The following is an 18,621-nucleotide window of genomic DNA, read 5'->3' as shown; positions in this document are numbered from 1 at the left end:
TTAGATAAAAATAGAGAGTTTGAAATTTGATTAGGAAAGGGTCAATAATAACAATGACAACATGGACAAATCAGTACCACAAGCACACAAGAGTAATACAAAGTGCATAGAACATCCCAAAGAAAACCCAAAACGTGAAAAATATAAGCCTCGTACTGCTATTGTTTTCTCCCCATTCACCACTCGCTCATTTCATTTCAAGGAAAAAGGGCATGGTAACATAATGAGAAAAGTGTGTATACAATTAATTCAAATCCCCAGCGCTACACTCCCCATCTCTAGGCAGGGTTGGGGTAGAACTCAGGAGCTTCAACATACTAAGCATTGTCCTGATGCTACTGAGGTATAACCCTGGCCACACCAGCTGTTTCATATCAATCAAGTAATAAGTCAATTCCATTGCTATTTTGTCTTAGGTGATCATTTTCCCTTTTATACATACTTGACTTTACAGTTTGATGATATCAAATGGCATACAACTTCCTATATTTCTGAAACCATTTCAGCAAATTAATACTCTCATACTGATATGTCCTCCTTCTGTGTCAAAATGCATATTTAAATTCAAATGTTTGAAAAGTGCTATATGAAGGTGTGTCTTCACTCTATCATTTGCTCACAGCACCAACACAAGTGTCTAACATATGAATCACGTGTTACCAGTGCTTCCCAGAGTCTTTCTTTGGCAAATGCAATGCGACTCTGGCAAATGTAATATAGCAGATGGCAATACATCTTCTGACAGGGTCACACAACACAGCCCAGTCTGGCCTCAAACTCACAATCCTCCTGCCCCTGCCTCTCATGAGCTAGGAGGACAGGTATGCAGTTCACATAACTATTTAAAAAATTTAAATACTAATAATATAAATACAATAGAACAAGTACATGTGGCTTTCTATTGTGAAAGCAAAACAGTTTTTTTAAATGTATTAAATAAAATATAGTACAGGTGGTAAGTAATTCAGGCTGGTCTTGAATTCACAACAGTCCTTCTGCCTCAATCTCTGTGTGCTAAGAGATTCCAGGCATGAGCCCCGAAATACAACAAAGTCGGTGTTTACATTAGGAAAATTCATTTCTCTAAATCTAGCTTGCTATTACTGATAAAGACTTTCTACTTACTGAATTAGGGTATGCAAATCAGTAATGTTCTTCATAGTGCTACTTGTTACATCCTATAAAGTGGCAGGATATGAAAACTGCTTAAGACAATTTGCCCTACTAGAGTCTATGTGATTTGTTTCCCTCCATAGAGGAGAACAGTACAATACAAGCCACAGACGCTAATGCAAATAAAAACTCAAGCACTTACCGTCGCTGGGGAGGCCCGGGTTGTGTGTGTCACTGAGTGACCAGAATTCTCCATTGAATTGCCAATCAGATAGGTTCCTCCAGAGCTGCTGATGAGCTGTCCTCCCGTGACACCCATCTGAATACCACCAGTACCCACCATACTGTGGGAGGACACCACGGTTGTCACCTGTGCTGAACTTCCTTGAGTATCAAAGTAATTTCCTCCAGTGTTTTGGCTGTACATCTGTGTTTCTGTATAAGGATAAGTTGTTGTTCGGCTTTAGAAAGAAGAAAAAAGGAGAGATTTACTAGCTTGTTTAAATCACGATTGTTATCTTTAATACCAATATTTAAAAATATATATATTAATAATGTCCAGCCTTTGAAACTTGTTAAATTTTGTTTTTTTATGAAATATTATTCCCACCAATAAAGAGATTGATTTCCTCTCCAAATTAAATGAGAACCTTAGCTTGTTTCTGTACTGTAGTTTATTTACTCTCTATAGGAGTTCATCTCCAACTCATCAACAGGTCCGTTTGCTGCAAGAAATCTGTTCACAAATTCTGTCCTTGTATTTAAACACTCATGTATGTGCTGCTATGAGGAAAGATGAGATCTACCATGACCAGGGACCACTTCCCATCCATGGATAACTAGTGATTATCCTCCATATCTGAAGACACTTCTGTGGATTCCTTCCTTAAGACCAAGAAGGTCTTGAGCTAAAACACAACTTATGTCTGTCTAGCAGCTCTCCCTTCCTCAGTGACTGTGCCAGCTCTTCACATACTCACTTTGCACCTCCCCAGAAGTCTGGTCAAGCTCTGCCCTTAGCCTTTCAGTGAAGTGGCTTTTAATAAGGTCACTTGTGACCAAATGTAAATATCAGGCCAAAAGGCTCCTTCAGCCCTTGTCTCTTTTTGACCTATTTGCAGAATGACACTGCTGACCACTCCATGTTGCCCTTTTCTTCTTTGTCGGTTCTGATTAAATTCATCTGATTTTTTCATTTCCAGTTGATGTCAGCTTACACTATAGGATGCTTTAATTTTTTTAATATGTAAAAAGCTCACAAGAAGTTATAGGACTACAGAAATGTAAGAAGACACATTCAGAAACACTTCATTTGCTTATATCTTTGAAATTTCAAATGATAAACATTTCCAGTGCTTACTGTTCTCTTAACTTCACCCCCACATGTAGCCAAGCCTGGCATTTGGGTATCAAGTATCCTGGTACTTTACTTTCTCTGGCACTTCATCTCCACTCTTTACATTCACTGTTATCCTGCAACTACCGTTTCTAATCTCTAGAGGAAATGAACAACTTCATGGAAACAGTGTCTTCCTGACACAACAGGACTGATAAACATGAATTCACAGAGACTGTGGCAGCACTCACAAGGCCTTTACAAGTGCAAGCTAGTTGGGGTCCCAGCAGTACAAAGAGCAAACAGACACAGGCTTGAAGCCCTAACCAAGAAGTTATCTACAATCAGTATCCGCATAAAAAGGAAAAATTAGTCCTCTCCAATGGAGTCTCTTCCCTGGGCAGAATAACCACACTTCCGGGTAGACTGCATGTCCATGAGTAGATGCCTGACACAAAAAGTACTCAGTGCTATTTCTTTAGACATTTTGTCTCACTTTGCTTTCTTTGTGTACTCTTGTTTGTTGAGAGAGAGAGAGAGAGAGAGAGAGAGAGAGAGAGAGAGAGAGAAGATGTGGCATTGGGTTGGTGGGGAGGTGCGAATCTGGGAGGAGTTGGGGGAGGGGAAAAGTGTGATCAGAATATACTGTATGAAAATACCTTTTCAATAAAAGAGTTAATAGTTTTCAGAAAATAATCTACACTAAAAAAAACTATACCCTTCACAAATAACTACAAAATATCAAAGCATAAATGTTAAAGACAATGATACAAACAATTATAGAATATTTTTTAAAAATCTGAAAAATACAATTTAAAATATATGTAAGAGTCTTATCATTGCTATACTTTCTCAAACTAAACATCTTTAGTTACTAAAGTAAAAATAGGCATGTTAATTTCACATTTAGATTAAAAGATAAAGGGGTTTATGCTAATTTGTGTGCACTGAATATATAGTAGCTTCATTTAACAATGAATAAAATAAAACAACTTAAGGTTGGTATTAAATACAATCAAATGAACTGTATAAATACATACAAGGTAATAAATACTAACACATGCAATATATGGTTCTGTTTCTCTTTTTGGAGTACAGTGAACTCAGCCCATGTACTAAGTTATGTCACATGGGAGACAACAAAAAACTCTGTACACATTAATAATATCTATGAATAACTAAGAAGGAATTATCCTAGAAAGTAGTAAGAGGGTTTCAATTTTCTGTTATGGTTTAGGATTCTATTACCTCAGCTTATTAGTACCATGCTACTCATCTTACCCAGAATAGGACCTTCAATGCTGAAGAAGGGCTGAAGATACCAACACAAAATGTGTTAATTCCAGCAGTCCTATGAATGTGGATATTGTACTAAAGCTTAAGAAAAACATGTGTCAAGGGACTTCAGTAATTCCATCTTTCAGATGGACTGTCTTCGTGCAATTCTCAATGGACATAACAGATATGCATGCCCTGCAAATAAATATATGAAGTCTATATGACCCTCAGGTCAGTATGAAAATATGGCAGTGGAAAGCAAGTTGCTTTAGTTTTCATATTTTCTTCCTATCTGAACTTCAGTTTATTTGTCTGCAGAGGGGGCAGTGATAAATGATCTCAATCTTACCAACTCTAACATTCTAGGAAGCTACCTTTGAACATCTTTCATCTTTGAAGAGATAGGAATTTTTTATGTAGCTAACACTAGAAGCCCTTTTTAATTATAAAGAAATGTCCAAGCTCTTTTACAGACAGTCAATTCTCTCTCCGAAGTTTCCTATGGAACCAATCATGCTTGGTAATTTCTAAATGGGAAGTGGATTTCCACAGCAGCCCCTACATATCTAAGACTGTACACCAGGAGAAGGACGAATAAAGAAAGCATTCTCACTCCTTAATGATTCCATGTAATCATTTTTTCTAAGAAAAAAGGAAGTTAAAGATAATAAGAAAACATAATTTCACCTGCAAATTCTAAAACTTAGCTGTGTCACTTGAGGAGGAAAAGAATAATCTCAAGTGGTTTCTTATTAATCATTTGAAGTATATGGGAGAGGTAAGTGGAGGCCTTCAGAAAATGTACTACCTGCAGGATTTTCAAGAGGTGACTCTTAGAAAATTGAGTCCCATTCTGTTCACATGCTTATGGATTCTGAATAAATTACAAATGTCAAAAGTGTCATCTCCCAAAGTGTAGTGTGTGAAAGTTTTGAAAATACTGAGTTTCTTTCCTAGATACTGACTTACTTTCTTCCTTAATACAGGAAAAAAAAAAAAACCTTTTAAAAACCTTGAAAGTTCTTTTAGGAACTGGGATCCTCTCAAAGACTGGTACAAGTTTTTCATCGAGGTAACCACAGTATGCTTTTAAAGGACTCATATTTTGTGGAACATGGTTTGGGGAATTTGACATTTGAGTTGATGACAAATGTACTCTCAAACAAGAAGAGCTGAGAATCCATGAACTGCACAGATACAAACACAACAGGCAGCTTCATCTCTAAAAAACTGATACCTCTAAAAAAGGACATGCTTCACTTAATGGCTTACACAGAAAATCCCTTATAAAACAGATGTCTGAATTTTGTCATAGTATAGATTACATCACTCTTTCCATTCTGACAAGCATAATGTTGGAATCAGGGGGCAGGGTAAAAATCAAAAGAAGATGTGAAGAAGAAAAATAATTTTATTTTTAAAAGGCAAAAGATTTATATGATCTGAGGAGAAACCAGAGTATTAATTTTCTTTTCAAAAACCTGATTTTGTACTAACCAAGAGATTGTGAATGCAATGGACTCTCCTTGTAGTTTGTGACATTCGTCAGCTAGTCTAACCAAAGTAACAGATGACTAGAAAATGTAAGTTTTAAGAATTTATACAAATACAGATAACTAGGACCCAAATTTTATGGAAATATCTTTGGGAGAACCATTCCAAGGAAATAAACAAATTATGCAACTTAGGTTCCTAAAGTACAAGGATAAAATAAGCAAGAGAAGAATGAATTGAGTTACCTTTTCCCTTGAGCAAAAAGCAATTCTGTGCCAACACCCAGCACTATAAAGTAGTCTCAATTGTTCAATTGAAATACATGCCTACTTACTAACCCACACTGTTAAGCCTGTTATGCTAGCAGTAATTGTCAATATTCGCAGCAAGAAGCAGGTAAACACTTTAGTTTCAGCAAATTATGATGATTACAGATTCTCATAAGTGATTACACACATCCATGAGTGCTGTCATCACCTCTTGAGGGAGACCCTGTGCATTATGTCTACATGACATGAGAATGCAGGTAATACAGGCATAGAGAACAACACCAACTGAGAGTGTGCAGGTTTAGGGTCGTGCAGTGGGTGCTTGAAAGTTCATGACAATGATCAGAATCCCTCTCCCCTAGGAGGATCATTAGCAAAATGTGGTTATTAGCACACAGAAGTGGGACTCTGAGGTCTAAGTCAGAGATCAAATACTAGCTGCCTATTAATTCAGTGTGATACAATGGAAGAATAGAGATCATATTTTCCTAACACATATGAAGTCTTCTGAATAAAAAGAGAGAATCCAAGTATCCTAAGATGTGTATTTGATACACAGACTGTAGGCAGTCTAATGGTAGCAATACAAAATTATTTTAAAAAAAAGATTCAAACAGTTTATGCTGAAAAAGTAATTATTTTGATTCATCGTCATCAACTCACTACAATCCTGATAATAATTCATAGCAACACTTTGGAACTCCTATTCAAAATGTATATTTGCCAGTAACAATGAGTTTTTAAAGCGCATCTTCCCTATCTTGACCAAGAGCGTTCACTGTGACATGATACTGGTAAGTAAAGATGCAATGTGGGCTCACACAGTCCAGGTCAAAGCTAATTGGACTTTGTAGCAAGTGAACTCACAACCTAGACCTCATTAGTTATGATCTCATCAAATGAGCTGATGGCCATAGAAAATATGTGGCAGCACTGGACAGCTTCTAGGGAACCATGTCTGTACTTAAAGGATTCCCACAATTTTAAAGAGTCAACTTCAGAGATACTATTTTCCTAAGGTTGTTTTTACAAGGGCTAAATTCATTCAACTCTTATTTATTACATGGGATAGTTAAATAAATACAAGAAAGGGTAAAGGGGCCAACAAGGTAAGTTATCATTATGTCATAATGCTTGATAACTGGAGTTCAATTGCTGAAGCCAACATGGAAGAAGGAAAATTCTACTCCCACAAGTTGTCTTTTTTTATTTTTAATTTCCACCCACACTGTGACATACTCACACACATATAAACAAAGAAATATGAAAGTCCAATTAAAATGTAGAAGACAATGTGAAGATTTTAGGACACAAAAATGTAAACAAAGCACAACATTCAACAGCAATAATTAATGTCTATAACAATTTCTCAGTTGAATCATAAGAGCACTTCTGAGAAATTACCTCCATTTCAAGCTCAAGGTCACATCCTCCCAAGTGGTAAAGCTGACCTGTCTGCACTGCCTTAAACTGGACAAATGAGGAACCACCATGGCAGACTCTCTGATCTTCTATCTCAAGTGCTCTTTTCTTTGGCCACCTAGCTTCTATCATACAGACCTGAGCAACAATGACAAACCCCATTCATTCTCAGCTTCTGTATCTAGCTATCATTCGCTGTCAGGAGCAATGACAACTAACAACTGAGTTGCCTTTAGCAGCATCTACACTGGTATTATTTTCTCTTTCAGAATAAAGTCCAAGTAAGTGGGATCTTTTTTTCATTTGGTATAAATGCCAACAGTAGTTAAATTTATAATAAAAATTTAAAATCAAGCTCCAGAAGGTGATAAACCTATACAGCAAACAGGAGAAATTATCTACACAATTAAATATGCAGAAAATTTAATATCCACCAGAATAACAGAAATTTATTGGCTATTTATAAGTGCCAATGATATAAATAAATGCAAATAAAACAACCAACTGGCAAGTAAATAATCAGGGAGATTATTTCTGAGTACTAGAAACATAGAACATTCATCATACAATAATAGAGGTAAAATAAAGGTGTGTAGTTGCCCTATATCGTGGAAGGTAACCCAATTATGGAGATGGAGAAGCAAAGTTCATGGCAGAGAAGAGAGAATGAAACATGGTTTTATGAGGAAGCTCATTCTAGACTGGTTGAGGGGGGAGGCTGGAAAGAATGTGCCAGAATGCAGTTTCAGTAGGAAAAATGCATATAACTCAGAGCTATAATGATACCTCTAGGGAGAAATCAAAGTTGCTGTTGCTGGAGCAGGTGGTAGTACAGACACAGGGAGGGACAGGGGGGAAACGTGTGTATTTTAAGGGAATGAAGGTGCTCTTAAAGCAGTGCCATTATGGACAGACTCAAAACTAAAGTTATGAACAAACACAACTTATGGGAATTCTGGGTAAGATGCTGGATTAGAAGCTGAGTCTGGGTGAATGAATGAATGAATGAATGAATGAATGAATGAATGAATGAATTTAGAAGAACTAAGGGTACAATAACCCTGCCAAGACTCACACCAAGTGTCCAGCTCTCTGTGTACACAATATCAAACTCCCCACTAAGCACAGTTTTTAATGGGCCTCAGCCTTGACTACTACTGCAAAGACCAGACAAGCTTAGAGTAAGCAGATGTAACATATCAGGAAACACATCCGTCCAGCCTCAGGATCCTTATATTTTTGGTTGTGAGCCTAGCCTTTAATGCCTGAGTCATCTCTGCAGCCCAGCTGGCCTGAGGATCCTTAAAGCAAGCAATCTAAGCTCACAAAATTCGTCTCCTCTGCAGGGGCACACTGAACTGCATGAATTACTGAGACTCTGTCCTTCCCAACATAAAGAAACTGATACAAATGACAAGCCACAGGCAGGTGGTGGTGGCACACACCTTTAATGCCAGCACTAGGAAGGCAGAGGCAGACAGATCTCTGAGTTTGAGTCCATGATGGTCTACAGAGCAGGTTCCAGGACAGGCAGAGAAACCCTGTCTCCAAACCCATCGAAAGCAAAACAAAACAATAACAACCTAGGGGAAGGGAGAAGCTAAATCATTATTATGAGGAAATAAAATAACCAAATACACACAAACACACACACACACACACACACACACACACACACACAACACTTGCTTATTTCACATTATTATTTATTTTTTTATTCTTGGTTGTTCAATTTCTTGCATAATTTTAATTTTTATTGCAATTTTTTACTTTAATTATTGAGCTCTGTGCTTGAACTTGTATCGTAAAAAAAAAGGAAACGATTTCAAAGACTGTCTCTTCCTTTTCTTTATTTTTTTAATGAGTATAGAGTTCTTTATTGAATTCCAAAAGTAATTAACGACTGGTGTCAGGGGTTTTTGTCCCTTTTCCCCTTCACTGGGGGACCTCTTTCCATCCTCCTTGTTTCCTAGCTTCTCTGGAGGTATGCATTTTAGGCTGGTAATCCTTTGCTCTATGTCTAATATCCATATATACCATGTTTGTCTTTCTGCAATTGGGTTACCTCACATAGGATGGTTTCTTCTAGTTCCATCCATTTGTCTGCAAATTTCAAGATTCCATTGTTTGTTTTTTCCTCTGAGTAGTACTCCATTGTACAAATGTACACATTTTCTGTATCCATACTTTGGTTGAGGGGCATCTAGTTTGCTTCCAGGCTCTGGCTATTACAAATAATGCTGCTATGAACATAGTTGAATAGATGACCTTGTTGTATGAATGTGCATCCTTTGGGTATATGCCTAAGACTGGAATTGCTGAATCTTGAGGTAGACTGGTTGCCATTTTCTGGAGAAACTGCCATACTGATTTCTAAAGTGGCTATACAAGTTTGCACTCCCACCAACAATGGAGAGGCTTTCCTCTTTCTCCTTATCCTTGCCTACATAAACCAACATTGGTGCTTCTGATTTTAGCCATTCTGACAGGTGTAAGAAGCTATCTCAGAGTTGTTTTGATTTGCATGTCCCTGATGGCTAAGGATGCTGAGCAATTTCTTATGTGACTTTCAGCCATTTTAGATTCCTCTATTGAGAATTCTCTGTTTAGTTCTGTACACCACTTTTTAATTGAATTATTTGGTGTTTGTGACTAGTTTTTTGAGGTCTTTGTATATTTTGGAAATCAGCCCTCTGTCAGATGTGGGTTTGGTGAAGATTTTTTACCATTCTGTGGGCTGCCCTTTTGTCTTGTTGACTGTGTCTTTTGCCTTACAGAAGCTCCTCTGTTTCAAGAGGTCCCATTTATTTATTGTTAATCTAAGTGTCTGTGCTACTGGCATTATGTTCAGTAAGTGGTCTCCTCTGCCAATTTGTTCAAGGGTACCTCCCACTTTCTCTTTTAAGAGGTTCAGTGTTGGCTGGATTTATGTTGAGGACTTTGTTGCCAGTTGTGGTGGCACACACTGGTAGGATTTGCTGAAGGAGGCAGAGGGAGGAGGATCAGGAGTTTGATCCTCCTGATCAAACTGAGGCCAGACTGGTCCCTTCCTTTTCTTTAACTACAAAAATCTTCTCCATATTTCCACATCTGTGACAGTCTGTCTCTCACAGTTCAACCCACATGCATTTCTGTTCATGTTTATTGGAATATGAACTCTTTATACTTCGGTCCTCTTTAAACTCTCAATCTCTTTCTCATTTCCCTACTTAACAATATTGACAGCCTCACCTTTTTAAAAAAAATCTATAAATTTCATTTGTTTCCCAATGTGTTCCCAATGTTGCTATTTCTGGATCCTATCAGTAACACTAGTATCCCCTATTACAGGCAATGTTAAGACTGTTAATGAGGCATTGGGGGTAGCACGGCCATTTTTCCCTATAACCAAATAAAAGTGGAGATCATAGTTCTCAGTGAGCACCACCCTTCTACCTTTCTAAAGGAGTAATATAAAACAAAACATTAGGAAAGGGGGGACAGTAAGACTAGAATACACATCCATCCCAACAGAAGCACAAAATATAACAAAATGCAAAGAAAAAGACAACTCTCCATGACACACCTAAAATCTCTCACCCTCCACAAAATAGAAATCAAAGACACTAAGATAATTAAAATTTCAGAGAGAGAATTTAGATTCTTGAAAAATAAAAAAGGATCAGTCAATTAAGCAGATGATCAAAATACGGGAACCCATTAGGACCTAGAAAATAAATTAACCACAGTGAATGAAATGGTTGGGAACTTGGGAGTAGAAGTTTGAAAACATGTAGGGGAAAAAAAAGAAACTGAGACACCAAGGAGGAACCAAACAGAAACAATGGGAATACAAGCCAGTCAATCAAATTGGAATATTATAAAAGAATGCTTCATGAATTGACTAAGCATAAGAATGAGTTTCAAAGAAAATAAAATCAAAATAACAATACATTAAGACATGTATTTTAAAATATTAACAGGATGCTCAAAACACATGAAGATTCTAACTACATTAAGGAGACCTAATAATCTGAGTTAGAAGGTATTGGGAGGAAGTCAAAAGGGATAGACAACTAATTCAATGAAATAATAGCAGATAATTTCCTAAAACTTGAAACTACTGAGAAAAAATATTTCAAATTACAGTTATAGGGAAAATATTTCTGAAAGAGGCTCTAATAGCATTTGGCATAACCCTAAGAACTGATAAAGGGAATCTGAATAGGACTCCAGTAACAAAGGAAACAACTCTAAGATTTAATAAAAACAACTACATGAAACTTAAAAGGTTTGGGAAGCCAAGAAACTGTCAGCAGGGTGAACAGACAGTCTAAAGACTGGTAGAAAATTCTCCCAGGTATATTGACAGGATTAACACCTAGAATTTATAAAGAACTGCAAAAATTAAACACATACACATACATGTGTGTGCATGCATGCTACCAAACAACCTATTGAACTGAATAGGCATTTCCAATACATAACCTATTGAACTGAATAGGCATTTCCAAGAGAAGAAACAAAAATGGACAACAAATATTTTTTCATGTGTTTAAATAATATCAACCACCAGAGAAATGCAAATTAAAGCCACCTTGAGATTCCCTCTCCTATCAGTCAGTCAGCATGGTTATCAACAATAAAGCAAAGTGTATCAAATATGGCCAAGGGTGTAAGAGAAGAAGAAACTTAATTCAATGCTACTGCCAGGGTAACCTGAAACAGATTCTATGGAAATTAGTAGTGAATTTCCTAAATAATCTAAAAATACTATGTGATCCAGCTATTCCACTGCAAGGCATACCCCCAAGGAAAGAACTTTGTATACTACCCTAGTGATACACACATACCAATCTTACCACTTCTGTTTTGGGTTATAGCAAGAAAATGGAATTACCCTATATATTTCATTTAAATGTGGTAAATATACATAATGGCATTTTATTCAGCCATAAAGAATTGTAAGACACAAACCCTACAGAAAAACAGATGAATCTGGAAACATATCAAATAAGGTAACCTAGACTTGGAAAGAAAAATGCTGCATGTTCTCTCTTCTATGCAGATCCTAGCTTTAGCTTTATTTTTTTAATTAAAATTTTTTTCTGCAAGTGAATATTTTGGCCACATGTATCTTGTGCATACTTAGTGATCACAGAGGCCAGAAGAGGCCACTACCCTGGAATGTAAGTTACAGAAGTTCAAGAGCTACCACGCGGGTTCTGGGAATCAAACCTGATTCTCTGGAAGAGCAGCCAATACTCTTAACTTCTAAGCCTTCTCTTCAGCCCGTGTGTGTGTGTGTGTGTGTGTGTGTGTGTGTGTGTGTGTGTGTGTGTGTGTGTGTGAGAGAGAGAGAGAGAGAGAGACAGAGACAGAGACAGAGAGACAGAGAGACAGAGAGAATAATTATGAGTGTGAGAGAGTATACAGACCATCAAACCAGAAAGGGGAGAAGAAAGAAAAAGGTTTCAGAAGCAGAGAAGACCATGTGATATAAAAATAGCAAGAGGAGAACCCCATATGGAGAGATACAAGGTATAAGGTGGGGGGGCATCATCACATGCATGGGAAAGGAATAATGGAAGAGTACCAACAAAAACAAGCCTGGTTTGCAATGGCATGATGAAACCATTACTTTGAATTCTAACTGAAAAAGAAGGAGACAAAAGAGGAGCTTCCTTTCCATTTCCCACTATCTATCATATTCAGATGCCAGGTCAGAAACATTAAATGTATCCTGGAATCCTCTAACAACTGAATTTGGTTAGAGCATATATCTCACTCTAATATAAAGGAATAATAGAAAGTTCAGAATATTTTGCATGGATTACTCATATTACTAACACATAATTAAAGAAAATCTAAGCTTTTAGCCATAATGACATAATCCATGACTTCAACTGGCCTCTATCATGCATGCCTGTTTTTTTACTGTTACAAAAGTGGGTAAAAGCTCACAGGGTGACATCACTGAGATCGGTGGAACAATGGAAAGAAGCAAAGACAGCAGAGTTATCTTGAGGAGCAGCCACACTGCAGAAATGCAAGAGGCATCCATTCTGCAGGGAAGTGAGGAGTACACACCCTGTAGGGATATGGGGAACAAACACACTGCAGAACACACACACACTCAAGGGATCAAGGAACGCAGACACTACAGGGCCAGAAGCAAGACACTGAGAGAACCTGAATTTATTTGGGGACATTCAGAAACATTTTGCTAACAAAAACCCAAACCCAGGCTGAAATCACTGCTGACAACTTGGACAAATTTTTAGTTTCTTCATTTATAATAATACATTAACTTGAAATTCAAAGTGGCTGCAAAAGTCAATAAAATTACAAATAGCTACTACTGTTGATGCAAAGGAGACAAGACAGCTGGGGCCAGGCAGACTTAAGTAGGAAAATACGATACCTGGAAGATGATCACTCTTACACAGATTTAACTGTGAGGAGGTCTACAAAATTCCAAATATATGATTATTTTTTAAAAAATTTACAGATGGCCTGGCGTTGGTGGTGCACACCTGTAATCCCAGCACTCAGGAGGCAGAGGCAGGTGGATCTCTGGGAGTTCGAGGCTAGCCAGGGCAGGCTCCAAAGCAATTAAGAGAAATCATGTCTCAAAAAAAATGCAATTTAAAATATTCTGCGAAGGCTAATTGAGAAAAATATGGGTATATTTATTAATAAATCAGACAAAGCTCTAAATATCTATTTAATTTAAATAAATCTGTTGTAGTAAAAAAAATAAAAGTTAAAAATCATTCAAACAATCCTAGGACCAGAGGGTTAGGTTAGAAAGGACAGTTTTTCCCTGAGTTGAAAGAATAAATCCAACTTTAGCATCCAACTTACATTGCTCCGTTGGTATAGACAGTATCACTTCCTTCCACATACTGCACCTGAGCTGGGTAGACATGTTGGACCTGCTGAACTGTCTGCACCTGCTGCACCTGAAAAACAAATATGAGGAACATGGTGAGTGACAGACATAGAAAAGGCCATTTATACCATGTTAGATCCATGGGAAGAGGTAGACATAGAAAGGGTTATACCACATTAGATCCATGGGAAGTGGTAGACATAGAAAGGTTATACAACATTAGATCTATCTCAGATTTCTCCAGAATACTGATCAGCAGGAGATGGCTAAGGATGAAATCTCGTAGGTTCCTGCTACTTTCAAAATTAAGAAATGTGTGTGTTTAGACCAACTATAGCATTTACACAAATAATTCTACAATTTTCTTTTTAGTGTAATTTTCTTTTTAGTGCATTTAGTTTTATGCTTAATATTCTGAAAGCTTTTTACTGATTTCTGTGATTTATAAAATTATACCCTAATTTTTAAGCTAAAGCTACATTTATTTTTAATTAAAATCAACCATCTCAGTCAGAATAATGTCAATTGTATATATGTATATTTTTTTCAAGGCTAACCATTTGGTATTGGAATGATGAGCTGTTTAACCCTGGAAACAGACCCATAAAAGTAACAATATATGGGCGAAAGAGGTTGTTTTTTATATAATTAGAAATACACATAGACATATGCATAATTAATATCAGTTAACGAAAAAGACATAATGATTTGAAAGACAGCAAGGGACAGTCACATGGAAGGGACTGTAGGGAAAAAAAAGAAGGAAATGATGTAATTATATTATACTCCCAAAAAATTACAAAAAAATCCTATAATAGTAAAACTTATATACTTAAATACCGAAAAGTACCTTAAGAAATTTTATGTACTCGGTTTTGAAATAACTATCACCAGTCCTTTCCTGTTGTCATCCCACAGGATTATTAAAAGCAATTCTAGGATTACATTTCTTTTTCACATCTATCTATCTATCTATCTATCTATCTATCTATCTATCTATCCATCCATCCATCCATCCATCCATCCATCCATCCATCTATCTATCTATCTATTTGTGGAGAGGCATATGGAGCTTGGAAAACAATTTTCTGGAGTCATTTTACTTCACCTACTTGGGTTCTAGGCCCAAACTCTGGTGATCAGGCTTAGTGACAAGTACCTTGACCCACTGAGCCATCTCACTGGACCCAATTTTTTATTTCTAAGAGATTATTGTTGTTGCTAAAATTTATTTCTAGTATTTATGTGTATGTGTATCTGTACGAAGGTATTCACTGAGGCCTGAAGAATAGTTTGAACCCTGATCAGTACTTGTATTTGTAAGCCTCCATACATGGGTGACAGGAACCAAACCTGGGTCCTTCACAAAAACAGGAAACACTTAGAAAGGGTCTAAGCACTGGACCCTTTCTATAATCCCAAGAGATCAAATTTATTAAAGCATTAACAGTGCTGTCATATCATCTGAAGTTCGTCATTCCAATGACTTTGTAGTGTGTGTCTGTTCAAATCAAGATGCTAACATGTTTCACATGGTGCATTTCCATAGCAGTTTTTTTCATCTTAGCATTTTGCCTCTAGGGAAAAAAAATGGCTCATTTAGTTCAAAGCTTTCTGGCATTTAAAATTTTTTGGATGGCATCACTAAATTTTGTGCTATGTGTTTTTACATGTCATATAAACTGGGTGGTTAAAATCTAGTGGTTCAGGGCTAGAGAGATGACATAGCCTTCTACTTAACACTATTGGTTCCCTGCATCTACTTGGAGCAGCCACCACTACCTGTAACCTCAGGGTCTCTGGCTTCCTAGGGCACCTGCACTCATGTGCTAATACCCCTCTCAGACCCCCATGTACTCAGGACTGAAAATCTAGAGGCTTGAAGGAGCACCATTTTGAAAAGCTGAGTGCTTCCTATTGCACCTGCCAGCTAGCATACAAAAAAAGCTTTCTGCAATGTCAAGTTTGATCTAAAGGGTTGGGTAGCTGGCATGGACCATTGGTGCCTGACAAAGTTCCAGCATTTTGAATTGTGGGTCACAATTCTGCAGCACCTTTTACTCTCATTTTTAATAATTCTCACTATGTGTTATAGGAGTTCCCTTATGCCTTTTCCTTTGGGAAATTTTGTATGAGCTTCAGTTGAGGATGAGGGTGTATACAATGGTAGCCTCTATAAACAAAACAATTCTTTGGAAAATGTCCCCACCAGCATGATAACTCTGCCTACACCTACACAAGTTAACACCAAGCTGCTAGAAAATTTAGATAAGTAACATATATTTGAGAAATAAGGTGCATTTGATAAATAAGTTTTGTTTAGTAAATAAATGATAACTCTAGGGGATCCAATGCCTCTTGCAAGTTAGAAAGCACCACAGTCATATGTTAATGGAGGAGCCACAAGGTCCCCAGATATGAGTAGAATGACTCCCTTTGTAGGAGAACTTTCTTCTGGTTCCTGAGGAAATGGGGACTTTTGTTTACATGCCTAACTTTGGGAAAAGGACTTTCTGGGGGGTAGAAGTATAACAAACGACCAGACACCCATTATAGAATATTGGATTTTTGTATGGTTTAGTTTATCCAAATAGCAAAAGCTTAATTGGGCAAAGAGGAAGTTAAACAGATATTACTGTGAACCTAAGTAGACCTTAGTAATTTACAAATATTCATTATCAAATATACTACAGCAGAATTTCAGGTACTAGTGTGCCACTCAAAATGGTAGATTACAAAGCCACTGAAATGCTCCCCTCCATCTGACATCACAGCCAGTAAAATCTAGGGAAAGCGAAGGCCAGAAAGAGCCTCTGTTCTGATCAATAAATGCAACCACATGACACAAATTAAGAACGCAGCCCACTTCATTTTATTTGTAAATTATTATTATATTGCCCAAAGCACCAAACGGGTTAAACCCACTGTAAATACCTAATAATTACTCAATGGTTAAATAATTCACTGTACCTAGCAAATGAATTGCCAATCAATATTTATAAAATTCATATTATCTAATAAATTTGGGCATCAACTTTGAATGAAGACTAATGAAGTTACTAAGAAACATGTATTATTCAAAAGTAAACAAGACCACTCTTATAAAGTGGAGTGTATGCCATTTGCATGCAAGTGTCCACAGAGGGCAATGCAGCTGGAGTTATGAACAGTTGTGAACTGTTTGATGTTAAGGGCTAGGACTCAGGTCCATGGGAAGAACTGCAACTGCTCTACACTGATGAGCCATTTCTAAATTCTCCAGATATGGCCAATTTTTTAAAATACTGTTTAATGCAACACCAAAATTAAGAGGTGAAATATTTATATCACATGTTATTTTCACTTTGTAAAACAACTATGATTCAAAATTGCTCAAATATCTGATATTCTATTAAACATTAAGTGATGTTTGGATCTATGTTAAGAGGTTATGCATTAGAATCTGATTTCCTATTTTAATTTTCATTAGTTTAATGCAGGAAGATTCAATTAAGTATTGAGGAAACTAACTTCCTATGGACAGTTCATCACCATCTCCAATAGCTTTATTTCCCACATGCCTTTGAAATCTCTAACCTAACCCATCTGTTGTTATTTGCCCTAACCATGTCCTTAGAAAAGGAAATGATTAAATAAGGTCTACATGAAATGGATTTCGTCTTTTTATCTGATTCACAAAATATTCCCAAAAAATGCTTCCCCAAAAATTATAAACATTTTTCACCATTTTTTTAATTTTAGTAAAGAGTTAAAATATGAATTGGAAAAGAGATAGGTGGGTTTAATATAATCAACAGTTTTTATAATTAATTATTCATTGAATAAAAGTGGCTCCAATACAGGAAACTCAAAATTGTCTTAGATCAACTTTTAGAAGGTTAGATAGTTGGCATTAATGGTGTCTCATTATAACAACATTCTACAACAGAGAGTCATTCTGCCCATTAAACAAAAAGAAACTGCCACAAGGTAAATATATGAAATAATGCATTTATATTCATAGTGACTAGGTGGCAAAGAAACTCAACTGTCTCACATGAATATGAATTTAAATAAACAGGAACACTACCACCATTCAAAGGGTGTCACTCTGAGCTTATTTAATGTACATGTCTCATGATTTGCCTTATTTACAATAAAGTGAGTATCAAAGCAAATTACACTCCACAGGAACATGTGCTAGTTCAACAGAATCAATTAGTATATTTTGAGGACAAATTTACACAATATGTTATTTTGGATGTGTTTCAAGAAGAACATGAATCATACTTCAAAGCTAAAATCCTTCTCAATGGTAAATGAAACCATGTATAATTGTTAAATTCATTAGTCAGCTAAGAAGCTTTCTAGTATCTTTGTGAAAAAAAATCCCCCTTATGTTAAGATAATTACTTGCTCATAAGAGCATTCCTTATACATTTAGTTGGCACCAAGTGCTCTAAGTGTTCATCCTAAGAACTATATAAAGCAGTGTTAACATCACTCTGATGGGCCTACAAGAGACATGAGAGAGCTCTACCAGTTGGGCAAAAGGCTGGTATGTGACTGACCAAACAGGAAACGGGAGAGAAAGAATCCAGTAATAGCAGGTCTAACAGCCAGGAAAGAAAACTCCCAGTGCAGCACCATCAACTCCAAAAGCCACCTTTTGAGAGAGAGAGAAGGACTCAGCCAAGATTTCCTGTAACACGAATTAATAAAAGATCCAAAGACTGATATTTGGGTCCAAACTTCAAGCTGAATATCAGGAAAGCAAAGCAGCTGGCCACTAGCTCTCATCTCTAACTCAGAGAGATCCGTCTATCACTTAATCCTGAGACCTAGGATTACAGGTG

At 36.8% G+C, this 18,621-nt stretch overlaps 1 protein-coding gene across 3 annotated transcripts in view; it reads right to left on the bottom strand.

Moving 5' to 3' along the window:
* The window catches only part of Rfx3 (regulatory factor X3), a 255,107-nt gene that overhangs the window by 96,809 nt on the left and 139,677 nt on the right, over positions 1 to 18,621 (bottom strand). For all 3 annotated transcript variants that reach the window (XM_027406465.2, XM_027406463.2, XM_027406464.2), the window contains 2 exons: positions 13,759 to 13,856; positions 1,316 to 1,574 (listed from right to left, as the gene is read on the bottom strand). In XM_027406465.2, coding sequence (XP_027262266.1) covers positions 1,316 to 1,574; positions 13,759 to 13,856 — 357 coding nt within the window. The remainder of the gene's footprint in view (positions 1 to 1,315; positions 1,575 to 13,758; positions 13,857 to 18,621) is intronic.

Source organism: Cricetulus griseus, chromosome 3 (genome assembly GCF_003668045.3).
Source record: "Cricetulus griseus strain 17A/GY chromosome 3, alternate assembly CriGri-PICRH-1.0, whole genome shotgun sequence".
NCBI lineage: Eukaryota > Metazoa > Chordata > Mammalia > Rodentia > Cricetidae > Cricetulus > Cricetulus griseus.
The sequence above is the reverse complement of the archived record's forward strand: the minus strand, read 5'-3'. Positions and strand labels throughout refer to the sequence as shown.